At 37.5% G+C, this 20,566-nt stretch overlaps 1 protein-coding gene across 3 annotated transcripts in view; it reads right to left on the reverse strand.

Annotated features, from left to right (window-relative positions):
* Nucleotides 1-17,528: 17,528 nt before the first annotated feature.
* Nucleotides 17,529-20,566, reverse strand: part of LOC125226826 (sodium/hydrogen exchanger 9B1-like) — a 47,704-nt gene continuing 44,666 nt past the window's right edge. For all 3 annotated transcript variants that reach the window (XM_048130942.1, XM_048130943.1, XM_048130941.1), the window contains 2 exons: nt 18,692-18,850; nt 17,529-18,048 (listed from right to left, as the gene is read on the reverse strand). In XM_048130942.1, the coding sequence (XP_047986899.1) occupies nt 17,836-18,048; nt 18,692-18,850 (372 nt within the window). In that variant the 3' untranslated portion in view covers nt 17,529-17,835. The remainder of the gene's footprint in view (nt 18,049-18,691; nt 18,851-20,566) is intronic.

The raw sequence follows: 20,566 nt of genomic DNA on the forward strand, positions 1-20,566 counted from the left end.
TAAGACCGGTGGCAACAAATATCATTTTCTATGTAGATTCAGCATATACTTATATCAGTCGTCTGGTAAAGATAGACACATCATGTTACTTAGTTGCAAGTTTTTGTATTGTTGGTTTTTTTTAGGGTTCCGTAGCCAAAATGGCAAAAACGGAACCCTTATAGTTTCGTCATGTCCGTCTGTCCGTCTGTCCGTCTGTCCGTCTGTCCGTCTGTCACAGCCGATTTACTCGGAAACTATAAGTACTACAGTGATGAAATTTGATGGGAATATGTGTTGTATGAACCGCTACAAAATTATGACACTAAATAGTAAAAAAAAGAATTGGGGGTGGGGCCCCCATACATGTAACTGAGGGATGAAAATTTTTTTTTTCGATGTACATACCCGTGTGGGGTATCAATGGAAAGGTCTTTTAAAATGATATAAAGTTTTCTAAAAAACATTTTTCTTAAAGTGAACGGTTTTTGAGATATCAGCTCTCAAAGTCGTAAAAAGTATGTCCCCCCCCTCTATTTTTATAACTACGGGGTATAAAATTCTAAAAAAAATAGAGGTGATGCATGCTAATTAACTCTTTCAACGATTTTTGGTTTGATCAAAGTATCTCTTATAGTTTTTGAGATAGGTTGATTTAACTGTAATTTTGGCAGGTGTATAAATTGACATAATAAGTTTATTATATTTGCTGCTACGGAACCCTTTGTGCGCGAGCCCGACTCGCACTTGGCCGGTTTTTTTTTACATTTCTTATACCGACATAGTTAACATAATAAATTGATAAAATAACAAATTCAACACGTATCATGTCATGTATATTATATGATCATTGATCAGAGATCAATGTGTATCTTAGTGACTTTTCCAAATAAAACCGGCCAAGAGCGTGTCGGGCCACGCTCAGTGTAGGGTTCCGTAGTTTTCCGTATTTTTCTCAAAAACTACTGAACCTATCAAGTTCAAAACAATTTTCCTAGAAAGTCTTTATAATGTTCTACTTTTGTGATTTTTTTCATATTTTTTAAACTTATGGTTCAAAAGTTAGAGGGGGGGGGGGACGCACTTTTTTTCCTTTAGGAGCGATTATTTCCGAAAATATTAATATTATCTTATCGATCTTAGTAAATCCTTATTAATTTTTAAATACCTATCCAACAATATATCACACGTTGGGGTTGGAATGAAAAAAAATATCAGCCCCTACTTTACATGTAGGGGGGGTACCCTAATAAACCATTTTTTTCCATTTTTTATTTTTGCACTTTGTTGGCGTGATTGGTATACATATTGGTACCAAATTTCAGTATTCTAGTGCTAACGGTTACTGAGATTATCCGCGGACGGACAGACGGAGGGACGGACGGACGGACGGACGGACGGACGGACGGACGGACGGACGGACGGACGTACGTACGGACGGACAGACAGACATGGCGAAACTATAAGGGTTCCTAGTTGACTACGGAACCCTAAAAACGAAGTTTATGAGGTTCTAGCCTTGCATGAGAATGGACAAGAGCTGGGGATTAAGGAAAAAAATCTATAGACATTTAGTGTGCCAGACGCCGCAATGAAGCCGCTCCGAGACAACTTCAACCGGAAATTCCAACTGTCGTAAGTACAAGATTTTTTTTACTAACTCCTAAATTGTATAGTACCTCCAAAGTTTTGTCTCCTAAATTATTTAGTTTCAGCAGGCGTGTAAAAATCAAACCCCTTAATAGTTTAGATTTGTACTGGTCTTGTAGCTCTTCTCTCTCTCGTTGTTCTCTAGTCTCTCTTTGTTTGTTTGTTGACTTTTGATTGTTTTGACAATGTTAATTTCATGATAATAAACAACAACTAACCATGGACCCGTGCTCCTGAGAGACGTAGTCGTCGGTTGTAGTGAATCCCATGATCCCAATGGGATCAGTTTACTTTCATTGGCGTCTAGAAAATAATATTGCTGACTTTACCTACTTATTTAAAAAAAAACAGAAGTGACCCAGTCATTAAAAATACCTTAATGAATGAAAAGAAAAACAATTTCAGCGAACGTCCTTTGGATTAAATTTAGTTATTACACTATCTGAATTTGGCCTGCGTTAATTTTGGCCAAACCGCCCTTATTTGTTGCACGGCGTAATCCAAGTACAGTGATTGCTATAGTTATGGCCCACACAGTATTATGTTGTATGATAATAGTACTCTATTACCGTGAATAGTATAATTATATACCAAACAATACTAAGCTCAAATGAAATAAACTCACCGATCAATGGACGTTCCAGTGTTTTGTTTTATCGATCACATCAATATAAACCTGCGTGTTGCGAAGCCACAGTGTGGATATTGTTTGCGTTTTCGACTATATAACATGGGTTGAAGTCGTAAATGACATTTTTAATCAGAACAACAATAAAACCGTCACAACACAGTAAAGGCAGTATCTGAACTATCGCTGATTGTGATAGCGCGGTCACCGACAGTGGTAGGTGACGAGGATGGTCTAGTCACGCGGATCAAGTGGTCACAGTTTCTTCTGATAAGGGATAAGGGCGAGAAGAGAGCGCCACGCGGCTGCGGACGGCGGCGGACTGGCGGTGTCGCGGCGGGCGGCGGCTGCGGAATCTGACTTGTCTGTAACCTACGTGACCAACCGACTAAGGGCATTTAACAATAATTCACGTATCTATTCATTCGTTGGCCTCCAAATTTTTTCAGAAAACACGTGTTTTAACACCCTTTTACTCAAATATGGAACAATGGCAACTGATCGTTGAAATTACGTCAAACATGTAACAAATAAGGGAGTCTCTTTGTTTCGTTAGTTATACCGATGGCGTTAATGAACGTTCCACCATGAGACTGCACCTGCCAGTTTGTCTAAAACTTTAAAATTAAATCCGTTGACTATTTACTTAATTTTGATGGAGGCAACTCATTTTTTTGCAATTTTTCTGTCTTATTTACCATGTCACGTGAATTTCATAATACTGACAAAAGACTTGAAAAGTAAACCAGTTATGGTAAACAAGAGAGCAATTTACATAGAATACACTTATTTCAAGACGTCCTTGGTCCTAAATTGTTTTGCAATGTACCTATAAATGAAACTTGTTGAGTCTACTGATGGGCTAGGTCAATTTGGAGAGATTACTCTGATAGCCGACTTATCTAACAGTTGTTCAAAAGTGGACATTGTACAGATATATGTAGATGTGTATGTGTACTATATTATTGACGTCACGAGTGTTTAGAACGGCATCGATGTGACATGAATCCGGGGAACATATAATGAAGAGACATTTCAGGGATATGAAATTCCGTAACGTGGAAATGAGGCGACGTCTACGATAAAATAATAACGTGCTCTCAAGTTCTTATGGGTGCTTTAAAACAACATAGTCGGAAATATTGTAATGCAATACAGCCAGATGCTCTTAGATTTTATAGTACGAATAAGTTTGTTAGTATTCTACATCACTATTATATTCATCGTGTTTTTTTGTTTTGCGTTAAATAAGACAGATCGTTAGACTAATTAACAGGAAGTACAGGAACCATATGGTATTAAATTTTGTTAGTTTTGAAAACATTTTTTTTGTCGTTTTCATATAATAATAATTAATAAACAATAGAAAATCTAACGGGTCATAATACTAGAAAGTAATAAAGGTCGTATTACTTATGTTGCCACGTCCTAACAGGGTCCATGACTTTACTAATTAAATTTAAGACTATCGATTACATGTGACACTCCTTGAGTTGCAGGCGCCCATAGGTTACCGCTTTCCATCGCGGACGGTATGCCTGTTTGCCATCGACGTGGTATAAAGAAATACAATGGAAAAGCAACAATAAACGAATGAATTGAACCATTAAGTTTATTACTTGAATAACTTGACAACAGTAAGAGTTAGACACTAGTTAAATAAATAAATAATATAAAAAAAATATTATTCACAGATTCACAGACATTCTTACACAGATTGACTGAGGCCCACGGTAAGCTCAAGAAGGCTTGTGTTGTGGGTACTCAGACAACGATATATACTTGGTTAAATTAATTGTAATTGATCTAAATAAAAAAAACTTCCCAATGGAACGGAAATCAATAAAAACAGGTTGTATAGTGGCATTATTTGTACAATATTTTTTTATTAGTGTTTTTGATGATAGCAACTTTATTTACCATAGAAGTGTCTAATGCTTCAAAAGCTGTAGTAAGTAAAGTACTCTTATTCTGAGCTTGGCGCAAAAAAGTATTGATGTTCATATGAAAGACCACTATGGAAAACACATTTAAATTATATTAGTTTTTACCCCGTTTTCATGAATAGTCAAATCTTTCTAATTTGGGTTTACATACACTAGTTTTCGTTCACATAGTCCACACACTGAATATCAAATAATATACAACTAGTGATACCTGGATAAGTGAGGCTTCAAAGGACTTTTACCCGAGGTTTAGGTACATTATTTGTATTTATTGAATTTAAGAACTGTTAATGCACTGTAAAGAGGTCAGTGGAGAAATTGTGGGGCCTTTGCCCAGCAGTGCGGCACGACAGGCAAAGTTGTTGTTTAACCGCACGTGCCAATATTAATACCTGAGCAAGCGAAAGATTCCAATATATAATTTTTAAGAAAAAAACCGCCGCCTTTGAGGTTCTGGTGAAAGCTACTTGCGAATGTTGGATTATGTAGAAATGTGTAGGTATTTTTTTAAACTGCTTTTAATGCTTTAATTGTTTATGGCAAGAAAAATCAACATACGTATACCGTTAAGGTTGGAGGAGTTTCCTCAATTCCTCATGAATCCGATTATAAGAAATCGAAGCTTGACAAAATTTGACTTGAAAAGTCAATATGCTTAACAAATTGAAGGCATGTTTACAAAAACAACATAACTAACATTTTTTGCGGATTTGAGTTTTTGGTATCATAGCATTCGTCTAAGCAGGATCTATACGTAGAGCAAAAGATAGTGTCCAAAAATGACCCCAATTGTCCACACTCAGTCCCCAAAAATATACCCATTTTGCAAAAACTACATATCTACATTGTTTTTTACAAAAAGAACATAACTGTATATCGTTCACGTAAAAAACTTAATTTTCAATAAAATATATACAAACTCTTTTTAGTTTACGTAACGTTTTAGGTTATGTAACTGGCAAATAAGTGTACGATTGTAAAAAAACGGCCAAGAGCGTGTCGGGCCACGCTCAGTGTAGGGTTCCGTAGTTTTCCGTATTTTTCTCAAAAACTACTGAACCTATCAAGTTCAAAACAATTTTCCTAGAAAGTCTTTATAAAGTTCTACTTTAGTGATTTTTTTCATATTTTTTAAACATATGGTTCAAAAGTTAGAGGGGGGGACGCACTTTTTTTTCCTTTAGGAGCGATTATTTCCGAAAGTATTAATATTATCAAAAAACAATCTTAGTAAACCCTTTATCATTTTTAAATACCTATCCAACAATATATCACACGTTGGGGTTGAAATGAAAAAAAAAATCAGCCCCCGCTTTACATGTAGGGGGGGTACCCTAATAAAACATTTTTTTCCATTTTTTATTTTTGCACTTTGTTGGCATGATTGATATACATATTGGTACCAAATTTCAGCTTTCTAGTGCTAACGGTTACTGAGATTATCCGCGGACGGACGGACGGATGGACGGACGGACAGACAGACAGACATGGTGAAACTATAAGGGTTTCTCAACTGTCTACGGAACCCTAAAAATGGAAACAAAACTATCGCGTTTGATGTACGTAACCTATCCAGAAGTTTCTTTCACATCTTAAAAATGAGTGGAAATAACATTTCATCCCCAGAATCGTTGAAAAGTCTTACCCTAAAGAATATTGCTAAAATTTTAAATGATGTCGTGCTTATGAGTCTTCACTTCCCCTTAATCCTCACAAAGTAGGCGACTTGAGAAAATTGATGCAGGTTTTGGTCAAACCATCGAGCCATCAATTCTACCAATCAATTTTGTATAATACGTGTCAAGAATCGTCGTCTCTGGAGGTAGATAACGATGACAACAGCAGCGGATGGGAAGATTAAAGTAGATCCACTAGTTTAGTAAGATAAATGATAGAATACAAAACATAATTTCTATAGAAACTTGTTTTATTTTCTAACAAAAAGAACATAACTAACAAAATTTTACAAAAACAGCATAACTGACGAACTTATTTTTAATATTTTTTCCAAAAATAATTGTCTTTGAGATGTGTAATCGTGTGTTTCGGAACGAATGGCCACTTACTTAAATAACGTATACAACGTTTATGTCCAATAGCTAATATATAAGAAGACATTTAGTTTTTTTCGTTTCCTGTAAATTCATGTCTAGTGTAGTTATGTTGTTTTTGTAAACATGCCTTCAAATATAACTAAATAAATGTTACTGTCTGAACTTAAATGCATGCTGTTCTTATAAAAATACCAAAGTCACTATAAGTGTGCCGTTCAGATTTGAGGAGTTCGGTTCTGACCATCATCTGCAGTTCCACTGCACCAAATGTCACTATTCTGGACGTAAGTGCATGCTGTTCTTATAAAAATACCAAAGTCACTATAAGCGTGCCGTTCAGATTTGAGGAAATCCGTTCTGACCATCATCAGGAGTTCCACTGCACCAAATGTCACTGTTCTGGACGTAAGTGCATGCTGTTCTTATAAAAATACCAAAGTCACTATATGCGTGCCGTTCAGATTTGAGGAGTTCCGTTCTGACCATCATCAGCAGTTCCACTGCACCAAATGTCACTGTTCCGTACGTAATAAAGACTGTATCGTTAAGTATGAAGACAACTTTGAGTAGCCGTATTTATTTGCTATTAGATTTTTTCTTATAACAAGACATGGGCTTAATAAGGCACATAATAAGGTACACATTTTGTCCTAGAAGCTCGACGTAAAGCATATGGTTTAGACAGTATTGACTTAATCCTCCCGAGTACCAATTACGATTCCGGACAAATGCTACTAGAAAATTCACAAAGTGCGTAAAAAAATTGTACGGTGCGAACCTCAACGACACATGATCCACAAAGCAGAATATCTGGACATAGTCTAGCCACTGTTATTTAAAAAAAATAAAGTTCAGGATCTGTGTATGGCGGCCATTTAGAGAATGTGGCATGGTGCTTACTCTAACTCCGACTTTGATGTCGAATTTGACTATCATACACTGTTTATATTGATCTGGTTTAGGCACTGTTCAAACACCATGAATGTCAATTAGACTTTGGCCTATGGCTAATTTTTTTATCTGTTTCTCTCATCCTGCTCGCATCAAAAATTTACGGCAATCCGGAACGTTGCTCAAAATTGCGTTTTATTAATTTATATAAATTCACCGCATTTATTCTACAAGTACCCAATTGGAAAACCATGAAGAGGACTCTTAAAGAATATATTTTGGCAGCATATTAACCTTTGTTTGTTGAAATCGTACAAAGAGTCATTGAAATATTCTCAAATTAAGCCAGATAGGGGTTGTCCGAAATTTATTTGCTAGACCTTAATGAAAGTACCATAAAGTCCCTAAAATAAAAAAAATATCAGACCTTCTTATATCAAATAGTGCTTACCAATACCTTCAGATCATACTCTCGGAACATAATAATACAAAATTATGCACATGTCAACATTTAGACGAGGTTTGTTTTGTCCTTATACTTAACGATACAGTCCTTATATACTTACATAAGTTACAAAATAATTATTTTTCACCACACCATTATGCGATGGCAGAATTGCATTTAATCCACAAGAGTGCAAAGTAATTTCATACAAATTTTAACTTGATGCCTTGAGCTGGTTGTTAGATTTTACCTACAAATACCTACTTATAGTTATTTTGAATCATATATATTGAATAGATTACTGGATTTGATTTAGTTTGATGTTCTATAGTCAGTATTTTGTTCGTGTTGGTGTGGTGAAAATTGTGTGTTTCACGCGGTGGCAAAGTTTGTTTAACCTACTTGCCTTGAAAACCCTCGCATCGCTCAAGATTCCACATTTTGAACCACTCGCTACGCTCGCGGTTCAATATTGGAATCTTTCGCTTGCGTCATCAATATTGGCACGTGCGGTTAAACAACAACTTTGCCCCCTTGTAAAACTAATAACTACCTATTACTTTGAAATTGGAAGAGATGCGTGTCCTCATGACAATCAATTCGAAAAGTTTTGAGATGAAACAGATTCATGATTGATTATGGGTTTGTAAATCAGTATCGCGAGATACTTGATTTTTTCTTTGATTTTACCAACAGCTGGGGAGCAAAATTACTTTATATTTTATTGTGCTAAGAGTACAAAATAATAGGCTCAATTAAAAATAGACTCAAACCAAATTTGATTTTGACCAACGTAGCAATTAAAAATGTATATTAATTTTTAATCATCTGACAATTTATAATAATAGAAACGTGATATGTTAATTATCATCAACCACTCTTAGCTGACATTTTTTTATGTAGGGGAAAATGCTCCCCATTCCCCGCGTGCGTAGGGTGATCCAAGGGTTTTATGGGCCTCTTGTGTAGGTTAATAAGACCCTCAGTATACCCACTAAAATGCCGCCTGTATGGTGTGGTTACGGCAATATTTGCGTTCATCCGAGACTAAACCAGCGACAGCTGCCTAAAAGGCCCACCTTCGGGAACACCCGAGGGTCCTGTACACTACGCGTAACAGATAGGCGCTTTCCTCTTCGGCTTTAATTCTGCGCTGTAGCGGTCCTCCCCCAAAAGGAAGACACAGGGACTTGAAAATTCCCTGTTGCCCGGCGCCAGATTTATCCGCCGATAAAGTTCGTTTGTCCCTTTCCGACGTATTGGTGTGATCGAAAAGGACAAACGAACTTTATCGGCTTGATAACTTTTGAGTACGTTTATGAATAAGGGGGCAAGTCTTTAGTCAGCAAAATCACAGCATGGCTGTAGGGTGCAAAGAGAACGCCATATCGTAACACCGACACTCCTTTTCCCGTGCAGCCACATCAACGACGCTACAGTGACGCCAAGTTCGCAGGAGTGAAGGAGAGTGCAGTGCCGCATGTATCACCTCGGCCACTAAAATCGGCAATACCGACACTCTTATTCAAGCCGACTTGGACGATTCTCCTGGGTGAAGCAACTGAAGAGGCTGGTCAGGGGCCCATTTCTCGAAGCTACAAGTTACAATTTACAAGCGGTAGTCAATGCCTAATATGACAAGTTGGAAAGAGACTTCCGCATGTTACTTACAAGTAACTTTCAGTTTTGAGAAATGAAATGGGCCCCTGGTTGCTTCTTCGCTTCACCGCGGATAACCAAGCCACAGTTGCTAATCTAACCCCCTTCACCACGACAAGATGACCAAAGTTTACAGAAACCAGTTTGTTTCAGAAGGAAGTCAAACAAACTTTACTTACTCTTCCGACAGCCGTAGCAACAGGTGGTCTTATCGCTTTTATAAGTTTTTTATCATCAATCATGGAACTATTTTCAATTTTCGTATTCCTTTCAAATGTCATATACCTAAGTACTGTACTGTACTGTACTGTAATAAAATATGTTAGTCATTTTCGCTACCATCTACCTACTCGGTTTAGCTCTATGAATTACTGGTAGAGAATATTTTTTCACATTTAGTCCGCAGTTCGTACCTTCTTGTATTGTAAAAGATAGTTTGAAAACTATCGGATTGTAATGGGGTAAATGTTGACCTATTTAGTAATACTTAACTATTTTTATATTCGTATGCTTTTTTACTAATTACTAGTTTTATTGTTTCGCGATAAATCTTTAATCTGAAATGTTGTTTGCGTATTTTTGTGCCATACCCTTAAATAAATAAATTGGATAAATATTCTTTGAAACGGACGAGATTATCTCTTTATTGGTTACTATCTCGAGAAATAAGATAAAGTAAATCATGTGATGTGATCTGAGAGGATATCATTTTTATAGGATCATGAGACTTCGATGGGTAGGTATAAGTATCTCCATATGTACTTCACGGGTATATTTATTTAGCACCTGCATCAATACACTGCCTCGCCAACGTGACTAAGTTATTTGTGATCTCCCAACATCAGTTGGCAGTGTTGGTATGACTTTGCTCTCGAATATTGCAAAAACATATTATTTGCTTAATTGGGTGTATGGAAAGGAAACTTTATTATAAACGAATTATTTACCGAGGTGGCAGAGCGCGATGTCCGGCCCGTGCCTCCGGTGGCCTGCAGGTGCAGTTTGACAGCTTCCACCCCAGACCGCTTAGCAAGCGCGCGAGCAGCTGAGTTTTCTGTATTAGTTGAAAGTTTCTCTCCTCTAACATCTGGCCTCTTTCCACGGTTCTCCTGTTTTGATCCCCGAGAATCGTACTTTAATCGACGATCTCTCGTCTTCATCGTTAGATTATTTGAAAATATGTAACATATCCATTCGAATATCTCGTGATATATTTAGTAACTGAGGCTAATATAGCAAAAGACAGGAAAATTTTAAGTACTTCTTGGCTTTTACAGATAAGATTTGCATCGAAGGTGAATGGGAAGTGATAAAAAATAACACAGAAGTCAGCAGCTTGTAGTACGTGACTCTGTAGGGTCTTTATGTTAGCACCTCGTCGCGGTCACGTTAAGGCCTTCAACCGAAGTTGGGCCGGGTAGGTGAGCTAGGCGCGCAGGCGGCTGCGTAGCGGTCGCGGCTGCGCGCACGCACGGTGAAGCGGCTCGAGGGCGGACGGCTCGGTGCCACTGTCACGCGGTATCCATGTTTCAGTCGGCCCAGTATTTACACGAACACTATTAACGGCGAGAAGTCGGATGATAATAACGTAAGATACACGCGAGTGTGCAATCGAACGTCGGGGTCCGATCGGACTGCCGCGCGCGCCGTTTGCTGCGCGCGGCAGCCATCGTTTCGTACTCGCTTTAATTGAAAGAATCTTGTGATGGAAGTACCTACATATGATTCACTGTGTCAAGATCATTAACACAAATGTTTATTTCAACATTGTGCACATGGCTTATGGCTTGGTCACAACACAATTGGTGTAGTCGTTGTTATACAGGTGTAATTACTATAAGTAATTTGAATATTTATCACAATGAAAGTTGTTGGGGTTAAAAACCCATAAATACAAACATAAATGGCTTATATATAAATACTAGCTTTTTATCACGGCTTCGCTCGCATTAGAAAGAGACAAAAAGTAGCCTATGTCACTCTCCATGCCTTCAAATATCTCCACTTAAAAAATCACGTCAATTCGTTGCTCTGTATTGCCGTGAAAGACGGACAAACAAACAGACACACACACTTTCCTATTTATAATATTAGTATGGATGTGCATAAGGTTGTATTTATGGGTCACTATATAAATGCAAAATAAAACGATATACTACCGGTCTACTAAGTAATACGAAACAGAGCAGCTACCATGACTCTTTGAAGTTTTAGAATATAAATCTACTCCATAGCGTAAAACCAGGGAGAATGTAAGTATACACCGTGTTTTTATTGAATTCCGTTAATTTCGGCACATAGAAAATAGAATGGCATAGTTAGTTTTCTTAAATTCTTATTTTTTTACAAAAAAACCATACACCTGCGATAGATGTTACTTCAATTGATGTGAGAAACTGGCTTTAACTCATACTAAGTAAGTGTCAAAAGTTAAAACTATGACATGTCAATCTCATATCGAACACACAAAGCCTGATTCTTAACAGCAATTGATGTAACATCTATCGCAGATGTATGGTGTTTTTCACAAAAAAGTTACGAATTTAGAAGAAACTAACTATGCTATTCTGTTTTCTATAATGGACATAACTATATGCCGAAGTTAACGGAATTAAATAAAAACACGGTGTATATACTTTTTGGTTCTAATAACAGTCCACTTTCTTCATACAATTAATGTATTTTTCTGTGATGTTTACACTATTAAGTAAAGTAGGTATTCTAGAACATCAAAAATATGGTTATAGATGCTCAGCAGTATTATTGTGAAATATCGCTCCCCCTGAAACAATCCACTCTAAGCCTTTACAAGCTTGATTAAGAAGTTACTTGTAAAGTCATCACTTTGTGGAAATCGTGGTTTTGCGAGACATGCAGGTGATGCAGGTGATTAGGATCGTTTCAGGGTTGTATAGCCAATTAGGAATCTTTACAGTTTCTCCTTGTGTTTCTTTTACTATTTGACTGTCCAATTCGAACTATAAGGTAATAAATCTATAAATGTAACTTCAGTAAGTAGACGTTTAAATCAGATATGGAGAAGCAACTGCTATTCGGACAATCGATGTTTCTTTGACGTTCGAGAAATCGTATTGACTACTGTGTGCGTAGCCGAATGGCACAAACGCTCACGAAACGAAACGCTCGTAGATATCTATCTCTATCGCTCTTGCGTATTGGCGCGACAGAGCCAGACTACCTTTCGCGGCGTTTCGTTTTCGTTTCGCGTCGCAGAAATGCTATTCGGCTACGGCACCAGGGTGGCTAGCCGAATGGCACAATCGCTCACGAAACGCTCACGAAACGAAACGCTAGTAGATATCTATCCCTGTCACTCTTGCGTATTGGCGCGACAGAGCCGGACTACGTTTCGTTTTCGTTTGGCGTCGGAGAAATGCCATTCGGCTACGGGGCCTGGGTGGCTAGCCGAATGGCACAATCGCTCACGAAACGCTCACGAAACGAAGCGCTAGTAGATATCTATCTCTATCGCGCTTGCGTATTGGCGCGACAGAGCCAGCGGCGTATCGCTTTCGTTTGGCGTCGGAGAAATGCCATTCGGCTACGGGGCCTGGCCCCAAGCGCGATAGAGATAGATATCTACTAGCGCTTCGTTTCGTGAGCGTTTCGTGAGCGATTGTGCCATTCGGCTAGCCACCTTGAGATCAAATAATCTGTCGCACTTGTAAACTCGTTCATTGGTGTGATACGGAAGTAAAACGTTGAGTAGTTGGACCTAAGTAAGATGGATGACTAAAAAATATCGCTGTCAAGACGAGCTGCACTGTTATAAAACTACTACTGTTTGAATTTTGACGACCGGTCTGGCGTAGTTGGTAGTGACCCTGCCTGCTAAGCCGCGGTCCCGGGTTCGGATCCCGGTAAGGGCATTTATTTGAGTGATGAGCACAGATATTTGTTCCTGAGTCATGGATGTTTTCTATATGTATAAGTATGTATTTATCTATATAAGTATGTACATATATCGTCGCCTAGCACCTATAGTAGGTACAAGCTTTGCTTAGTTTGGGGCTGGTTGATCTGTGTAAGGTGTCCCCCAATATTTATTTATTTAGTAAGTGATATCTATATTCGAGGAACATAAAATGATCTTAAAGTTTATTAAGTGCCGATTTTCATGACTAGCTTGCCGGGTGAAGGTGATTATATGATATAAGATCTTCGTTACTTTACTACGCATGCTCGTTCTATTAGACACATAATAGTTAATTTTTTTTACAAGGGGCAAAGTTATTTTTTAACCGCGCGTGCCAATATTGATACCCGAGCAAACGAAAGATTCCAATATTGAACCGCGAGCGTAGCGAGTGGTTCGAGAAGCGGAATCTTGAGCTTTGCGAGGGTTTCAAGGCATGAAGGTTGCAAACTAATTTTGCCGCCGAGTGAAGCACAACATTTTTCATCACACTAACACGAATAAAATGCTAAAAACATCAAAATCAAATAAATTTATTCAATATTTACATATAAATACATTCTATATCAGCCAGCTTAAGACATCATGTTAAAATTTGTATGAAATTACTTTGCACTCTGTGGATAAAATGCAATATTGCTATCCGTTTTCGAATAGTAAAGAGAGCCTTTACCAGTTGGTGTGGTGAAAATAAGTATTTGATTTTGTGCAATCTTAAATATGAAGCGTATATAGTGAATCACTGATATTTTGAATACGCTCGAGTTACCTATTCAATAATAACGCCATCTCTATGAAATACACTGATAACTCGTTGTTTGAATACTAGCTGTCGCGTGTCGTGAGTCAAGTGAGGAACGTTCACTCTCATTTTGGTACTTAACAATAGATGGCGTTGCTTTTTGATACCAACATCTGTTCTACATATTTATATAAGGTGGATGTAGATGGCGTTGTTTTCAATACGCAGACACTGGTAACACATACACGGTGTAACATGACGAAACCCAATAACTTTAGTAACGTTTTGCTGACCGCGATTCAAGACTAAACTTCTGGCTTTCGCCTAGTTTTAGAGTTATTACTATAAAAAAATAAATTATCGACATTTACTTAAGCTTGGGTACTTATATAACATTATTTCCTTTTTATTTCCTCACAAACATTTCGGGATCCTTATGTTATACATGCGTCGAACATCTTGGGCTCGTACTCGGCAAATTTTAAAACTGTATTTTGGACCGCCTACTGAGATATTAAAATGTCAAACATCATTGTCTGAAGACCAAAGGTAATGGCGTTAAATGTAAGACGGTCTCAGACGACATAGGCAGATACCATGCATTGAATGCCAGTTTTTCTCCGTCTCGGGGTCCCAGTCTGCGCCTCCCATCGCTGCCCCTGTGGAACTGACGTGCACTGACTAGGGGACCATGCTGGCTTTTCCTACCAACGAAGCACTCGCTGCTTCTCCATGAATATACCGGCCCATTTTGAGCCGACCGGCATATAAAGAACGGGCGGTAAGAGACCGAGAGAGAGAGAGAGGATGGGATGCCACTGGTTCTGTGTAGTATGGGACGGGTGCTAGTTTGGGATGCAACATGTGTAGAGGACACTGGCCTCGTCACATCTCCACCGAACCTCCGTGAGGGCAGCACCAACCGCAGAGGCGGGAGAGAAATTGAAGGTCTCGTGCGGACCGGGTAATTTATTTCCCTTCGGCATCAAAACCCTTGCTTTCTTTGTCTTCAGAGACCAATCGAAGAGACTCAGAGACGCCACAGGAGATTGAAGAAAAGGAAATGTTGCTAGCCTTTTCGGTACTATCCCGCAGGGGCCGATGTAAAATTTACACATACATAAAGTTACATACATATAATCACGCCTGTATCCCATAAAGGGGTAGACAGAGTCGACTTTTACGACACCCACGGGAAGAAAGGGGGTGGTGAAATTCTTAACCCGTCACCACATGGTAAAAATGTAAAATTTAACAGGGTTTTATTTTAATAATATTTACCTTTATTTTATTTTCATTTCATATCATAATTGTATCTAAGTACATTAAATTTCATTTGTAATTATTTGATATTTATATTTATAAAAAGTTATTAAACTTCGATGAGGAAAAGCAATAATGTAGGTAATAGTTATTTATTTGTTTAACGAGTTGTTGTAGGTGTGTATAACCGTTCGCGTGTGGTGATACTTATAGATAACGAAAGCGGTATAGGACACATTTTAGAACTTGACAAAAAACTACTGTATTGCAATACCCTAACAGGGCTGAGGCTGAGACTATGTATGTATAATCATTTATATAATGTAAGATGTTTGTATCATACACAGGAAGGAATAAATTAAAATTAACATGTGTTATCATTATTATCAGTATCACAATATTTATACATATAAACACAATAGAAATGTAAGTACTAATTCAACTTTATCAAAGGTGTCATAAATAAAACTAGACAAGGGCAAAGAAACTGATTTATGGCTATTTATTTAATATAAATAATGAATATAGGTAATATATGATGCGTGCTTTGAATTATTTACCTACATAATTATATTATACAGGATGAAATAAAAAGGACCGTTCCAACTTTGCATAGTGGCTTTTCAGGTCATAATGAACTAGATTTATTATGGGACCAGGGGGCTGATTTTTGAGTCTCACAGCGTTCGAATTCAGAAAATTGTCACTGAAAATAATAGGCAATTCACCGTTTTCAACCGGTATTTTAGTGACAGTGAGACTCAAAAATCGGACCCCAGTGCTGAAATCGCAAAAAAATATTTGGCTATTTCATACATTTCGACCGTCATGATACCGATCACTTCTATGGAACAGCCAATTTGTTTTCCGCGATTTCAGCATCGGTCCCATAATAAAAGTTGTTCATTATGACCTCAAAAGTCAGTTCGAACGGCCCTTTTTATTTCACCTTGTATTATTTTAATATATTTTTATGAATTTGATGCTTCAAATAATCCTTCAGAGCCGGATGTAGCTCGCAATCCCAAATTTGGTTTTGAAGTTAAAGCCAGACTTAGTCGGTAGTTTTCTGTATAATAGTATTATACTTCTCAATTAATAGTATTTGCAAAATGCGTGTCTATTTTTGAGGTTCCGTAGTTCCGTACCTCGAAAGGAAAAAACAGAACCCTTAAAAATCACTTTGTTGTCCGTCTGTCTACCTGTCAACATTTTTCTCAGAAATGCGTGGTTGTATCACGCTGGAATTAAATACTCAGGTCTACTGTCTCTTGGAGTTGTGAAAAAAAATCGAAGTTCTAAGCCAACGTAAACAAAAGATATAGCCGTTTATGTCTTAAAATCCGCAAATCAGCAATTCTCAAAAAGTTTGTACAATAATTAAGGAAAAAGTTAAATTTGTATTTTTTATTCCTATTTTGTTACCAAGATTTTTATGATGAATTGAAATTTTAGTAAGTTTTATTTAGTCATTAAGGGCCAGTTGCACCAACCACATTTGACAGACACATCATCGTCACGCAGCGGACGTCTATGGAACTTCCCATACAATAAAATTTAACGAACGCTTTAACGGTGACAGACGGTTTGATGCAACCGGCCATAAATGTACAAACTTTTTAATAACTGCTGAAATGTTCGATACTCGCGAGAGAATTAAAACTAACCTACAGAGTACGTCCCGTGAACTCAGAATCGTGAAATTTGGTACGAAACCACGTCTTATAGCACATACATAAAGGAAAAATCGCGAAAGCTAACACAAAAGGTCGTGTAACTTTTCAGTTACATCGCAGGGCCTAATAGCACACTAGCGCGATAAACCTTATCATTATCACGTCAGGCCGCCATTTTCGCACTAAATATTCGTAAGTGCGATAGGGATGCACCGATGCGATAAAGTTTATCACGCTACCTAGTGTGCTAGGCACACATATAATAAAACTTGTGAACTTTTACTTGTATATCTACAGGTTTATACGGAACCCTTGGTGCGCGAGTTCGACTCGCACTTGGCCGGTTTTTTTTAATACAAATATATATACGAAGTCCTTATATCTAATTTGGCAGATATCCCTACCTATCGTAAAAAAATAACTTTGGTATATTTTTTATTCTAAATCGTTTTCTTTACCTATACATAATTAATTAATTATACTATAGTCCTCCACATCGATTTCGATGACGGCGACCTGAGCAATCAAAGTTGTTTTCTCATATGAGCTCTTATATGGCTGGCCAGGCCAAATTTACTTTTAAAGACTCGGTCACAATTTTGGCAGTATAATTGACCGGTCGTGTTGTATGTATACACGTAGGAGGGGAGGGTTAATTAATTACATATATTTTGTATCATTCAATGACAACAATTTGCAGAGATTCGAATACATATCTACTGCATGTAATTCTAAATAATATTTTATATAAGTAATTGTATATAAAGTATTAAATCACGAGTTTCATGACATTTATTACATTACTTTAAAATACTCGTACATTCCGACATTAGTATCAGCAAAAAGTCAATAATTATAAGTACTTAAAGTCTGTATATTTGAGGATTATTCTAAAGACATAAACAAAATACTTAATAAAGAAAATATTACACAAAAATTAAGTATTATAATTATCTACTCTAGGATTATGCTAAGTTCTTATCATCACAGGATTTCTTTGGTACTTTAAGTAATTTTGGTCCTAAATGGTTAGTAAGCAGGTATCCTACAGGGGTTGTGAAGATGATGGCTTGAACCAGGAGTCGCAGTATGTTGACTGCGCAGGCCAAGTCTTTGTCGTAGTCCTGGTGAGGGCCCCGGGAGATAACCGCCGTTAGAGCCGTTGGCGCCAGTACAGCCTGAAAACAGTTCCTTAGATAATAATCTAACCACAAAATTAAAATTTTGAAAAAACCCCCGACCGCGACATAGTGGACCGATTTTCATGAAACATGACTAAGAACACTCCCGGCTAATTCAGCTTTCAAACAAAAAACTAAATCTTAATCCGTTCAACCGTTCGGGAGCTACGTTGCCACAGACAGACACACACAGAAACAGACAGACAGACAGACAGACAAACAGACAGACACGTCAAACTTATAACACCCCGTCGTTTTTACCTCGGGGGTTAAAAATGGGATCTTGCTTTCTGCTGGCAAGCATCATTTTTAGTTGTCTCTGTTTGGCCCGTGGGTTGAGAATGTAAATAAAATTGCACAAGTTTTTAAAGACTATTTAATATGTAGGTATATTTGTTTTTAACCGACTTATAACTTAAAAAGGAGGATGTTGTCAATTCGACTGAATTATTTTATGACTTATTTTAATGTCACGTGGACCGACCGCACTACCAATTTATCTCAAGTTGATGTTGTCGCCCAAGGGGGCCCGTACGCTTTACTCTAAAACGCTCCCTGAACTTAATACATATTAGTCCGGTGCGGATCCGTTCGGTCGGTCCGCGGGACACTAATCCCACTAAAGCCTATGAATACCTACCTCTACTATAGATTTGGGTACCCAGGTGCAGCAAACGAAGAGTCTTTCTTCGAGGGTCATGTCCCAGCAGACGAGCGCGGCCGCCGTAAGTCTCACAGTCAGACATATCAGCAGGATTGCTAACCCGATCAACATAACATCCCAGAGGTCATTATCAACCTGAAAAAGGGAATTTGGTATTTTTTTGCGTCTAGGCGGTTAGTGTGTATTAAAAAAAAGCAGACGAAATGGTATATAGTTATTTAGGTACGCTTAATACGTACGTAGCATCATAAAGTTTTAATAATATGATACAGTATATAATTAATTATACAGTAGGGTGGTCCAAATAACTTTTACTCTGAGTATAACCCGAAAATCACAAAAAATAGGTCGCGCTATATATTTCGGCTAGACGATGGCCGATGTCGATTGATGATTGTGGAGAGTCAATTTGTTTGCGATTTCATGGCTGGTCCCATATAAACAGTTCCTCAACCCGTCGTAACATATTGACGTTTTAAAACTCCGCGATTAACCTATATATTTTGATATATAACCACAAACAGCAGCAACAGATAACTCAGCTAGTCTGTGGCCAAGAGTATATAATGAAGTAAAATAAAGACTGAGGTTACGAAGTTTTTTTCATGTTCTTAATTGTTTAAGGAAAGTCGTCCATGAAACTATGAACCAATAAAATGACATAGCTATATATTATTATTTTTTTCATATTATATAAACGCGATAAAAAGCACGCGTGTAACAAAACAATAACCGGCGGAGTTTTTCGTTCACTCCATTCTTCGATTGTTCATTCATCGCTTTGTGTGTCAATGTTGTGAACGGGTAGATTATGTTACGTGATTGCCGTGATTGGTACTTACTACGCGCGGGCGCTCAATTAGCTGTGGCTGCCTGTTCAATAACGTTTCTCGGCATGACCTTAGCTGAGTTCTTTGATAAATATTAGTATTTTCTTTTATTCGAAGATGACCTGCGCATCTAACATTTGTTTTAGAGGTTTTAAAATACGACACGGAAAATGTCATTCGTTGGAAACATAGCGCCTTCAAACGGTTACTCACTAGAACCAAATATTACATACATTTTTTGTAACGTTTACGATATCGATTTTAGAATACACTTTGTTATCTGAAACTTTAAACAAATTCTGGTAGGTGCTCTGCTGTCGTTTGAGTAACATCCAATTAATACAATCCAATTAATGCAATTAACAAAAATCATGACACTATTGTCGTTCCAATACGTTTTTGAATGATGTAGCTATCAGATGTATTCGAAGTTTTATAATTTGATCTATTTTGGATGTGAATCCGATTGCTAAGTATGTGACAATTTTCCAAACATTAGCGTGCCATAAGCGTTATTTTTGGCACTGACGTGTCTGACTGACTTTTATTATTGAATGCAAATTATTTATAAATAAATAAATAATAAATAAATGAATAAATATTGGGGGACACCTTACATAGATCAACCCAACCCCAAACTAAGCAAAGCTTGAACTATGGGTGCTAGGCGACGATATACTTACTTATATAGATAAATACATACCTACTTAATATACATAGAAAACATCCATGACGTCATCCATACGTGACGTGAGTATCATTAATTTTGGAGTGCAAATAATGCAAAGGCATGCAAAGGGAAACATAATATAGAGGTCTTGTTCGTGTAAAAAATACTTGTTAGAATTTACCGTAACAGTTTTTTTAGTTAATTCTAAGTTCATAAATTAGATTTCCGTCTTCAATACCTTGATTAACTACCAAGTACTTTAGAAATTCCTTGAAAGTTCGCTATTATTCACCTGGGCGCGTAGACAAAGTGCCAATCGTTCACATCCCGTAGCGTATGTTAGTTACCTCT

The sequence above is a fragment of the Leguminivora glycinivorella genome, chromosome 6 (assembly GCF_023078275.1).
Source record: "Leguminivora glycinivorella isolate SPB_JAAS2020 chromosome 6, LegGlyc_1.1, whole genome shotgun sequence".
In the NCBI taxonomy this organism is placed as follows: domain Eukaryota; kingdom Metazoa; phylum Arthropoda; class Insecta; order Lepidoptera; family Tortricidae; genus Leguminivora; species Leguminivora glycinivorella.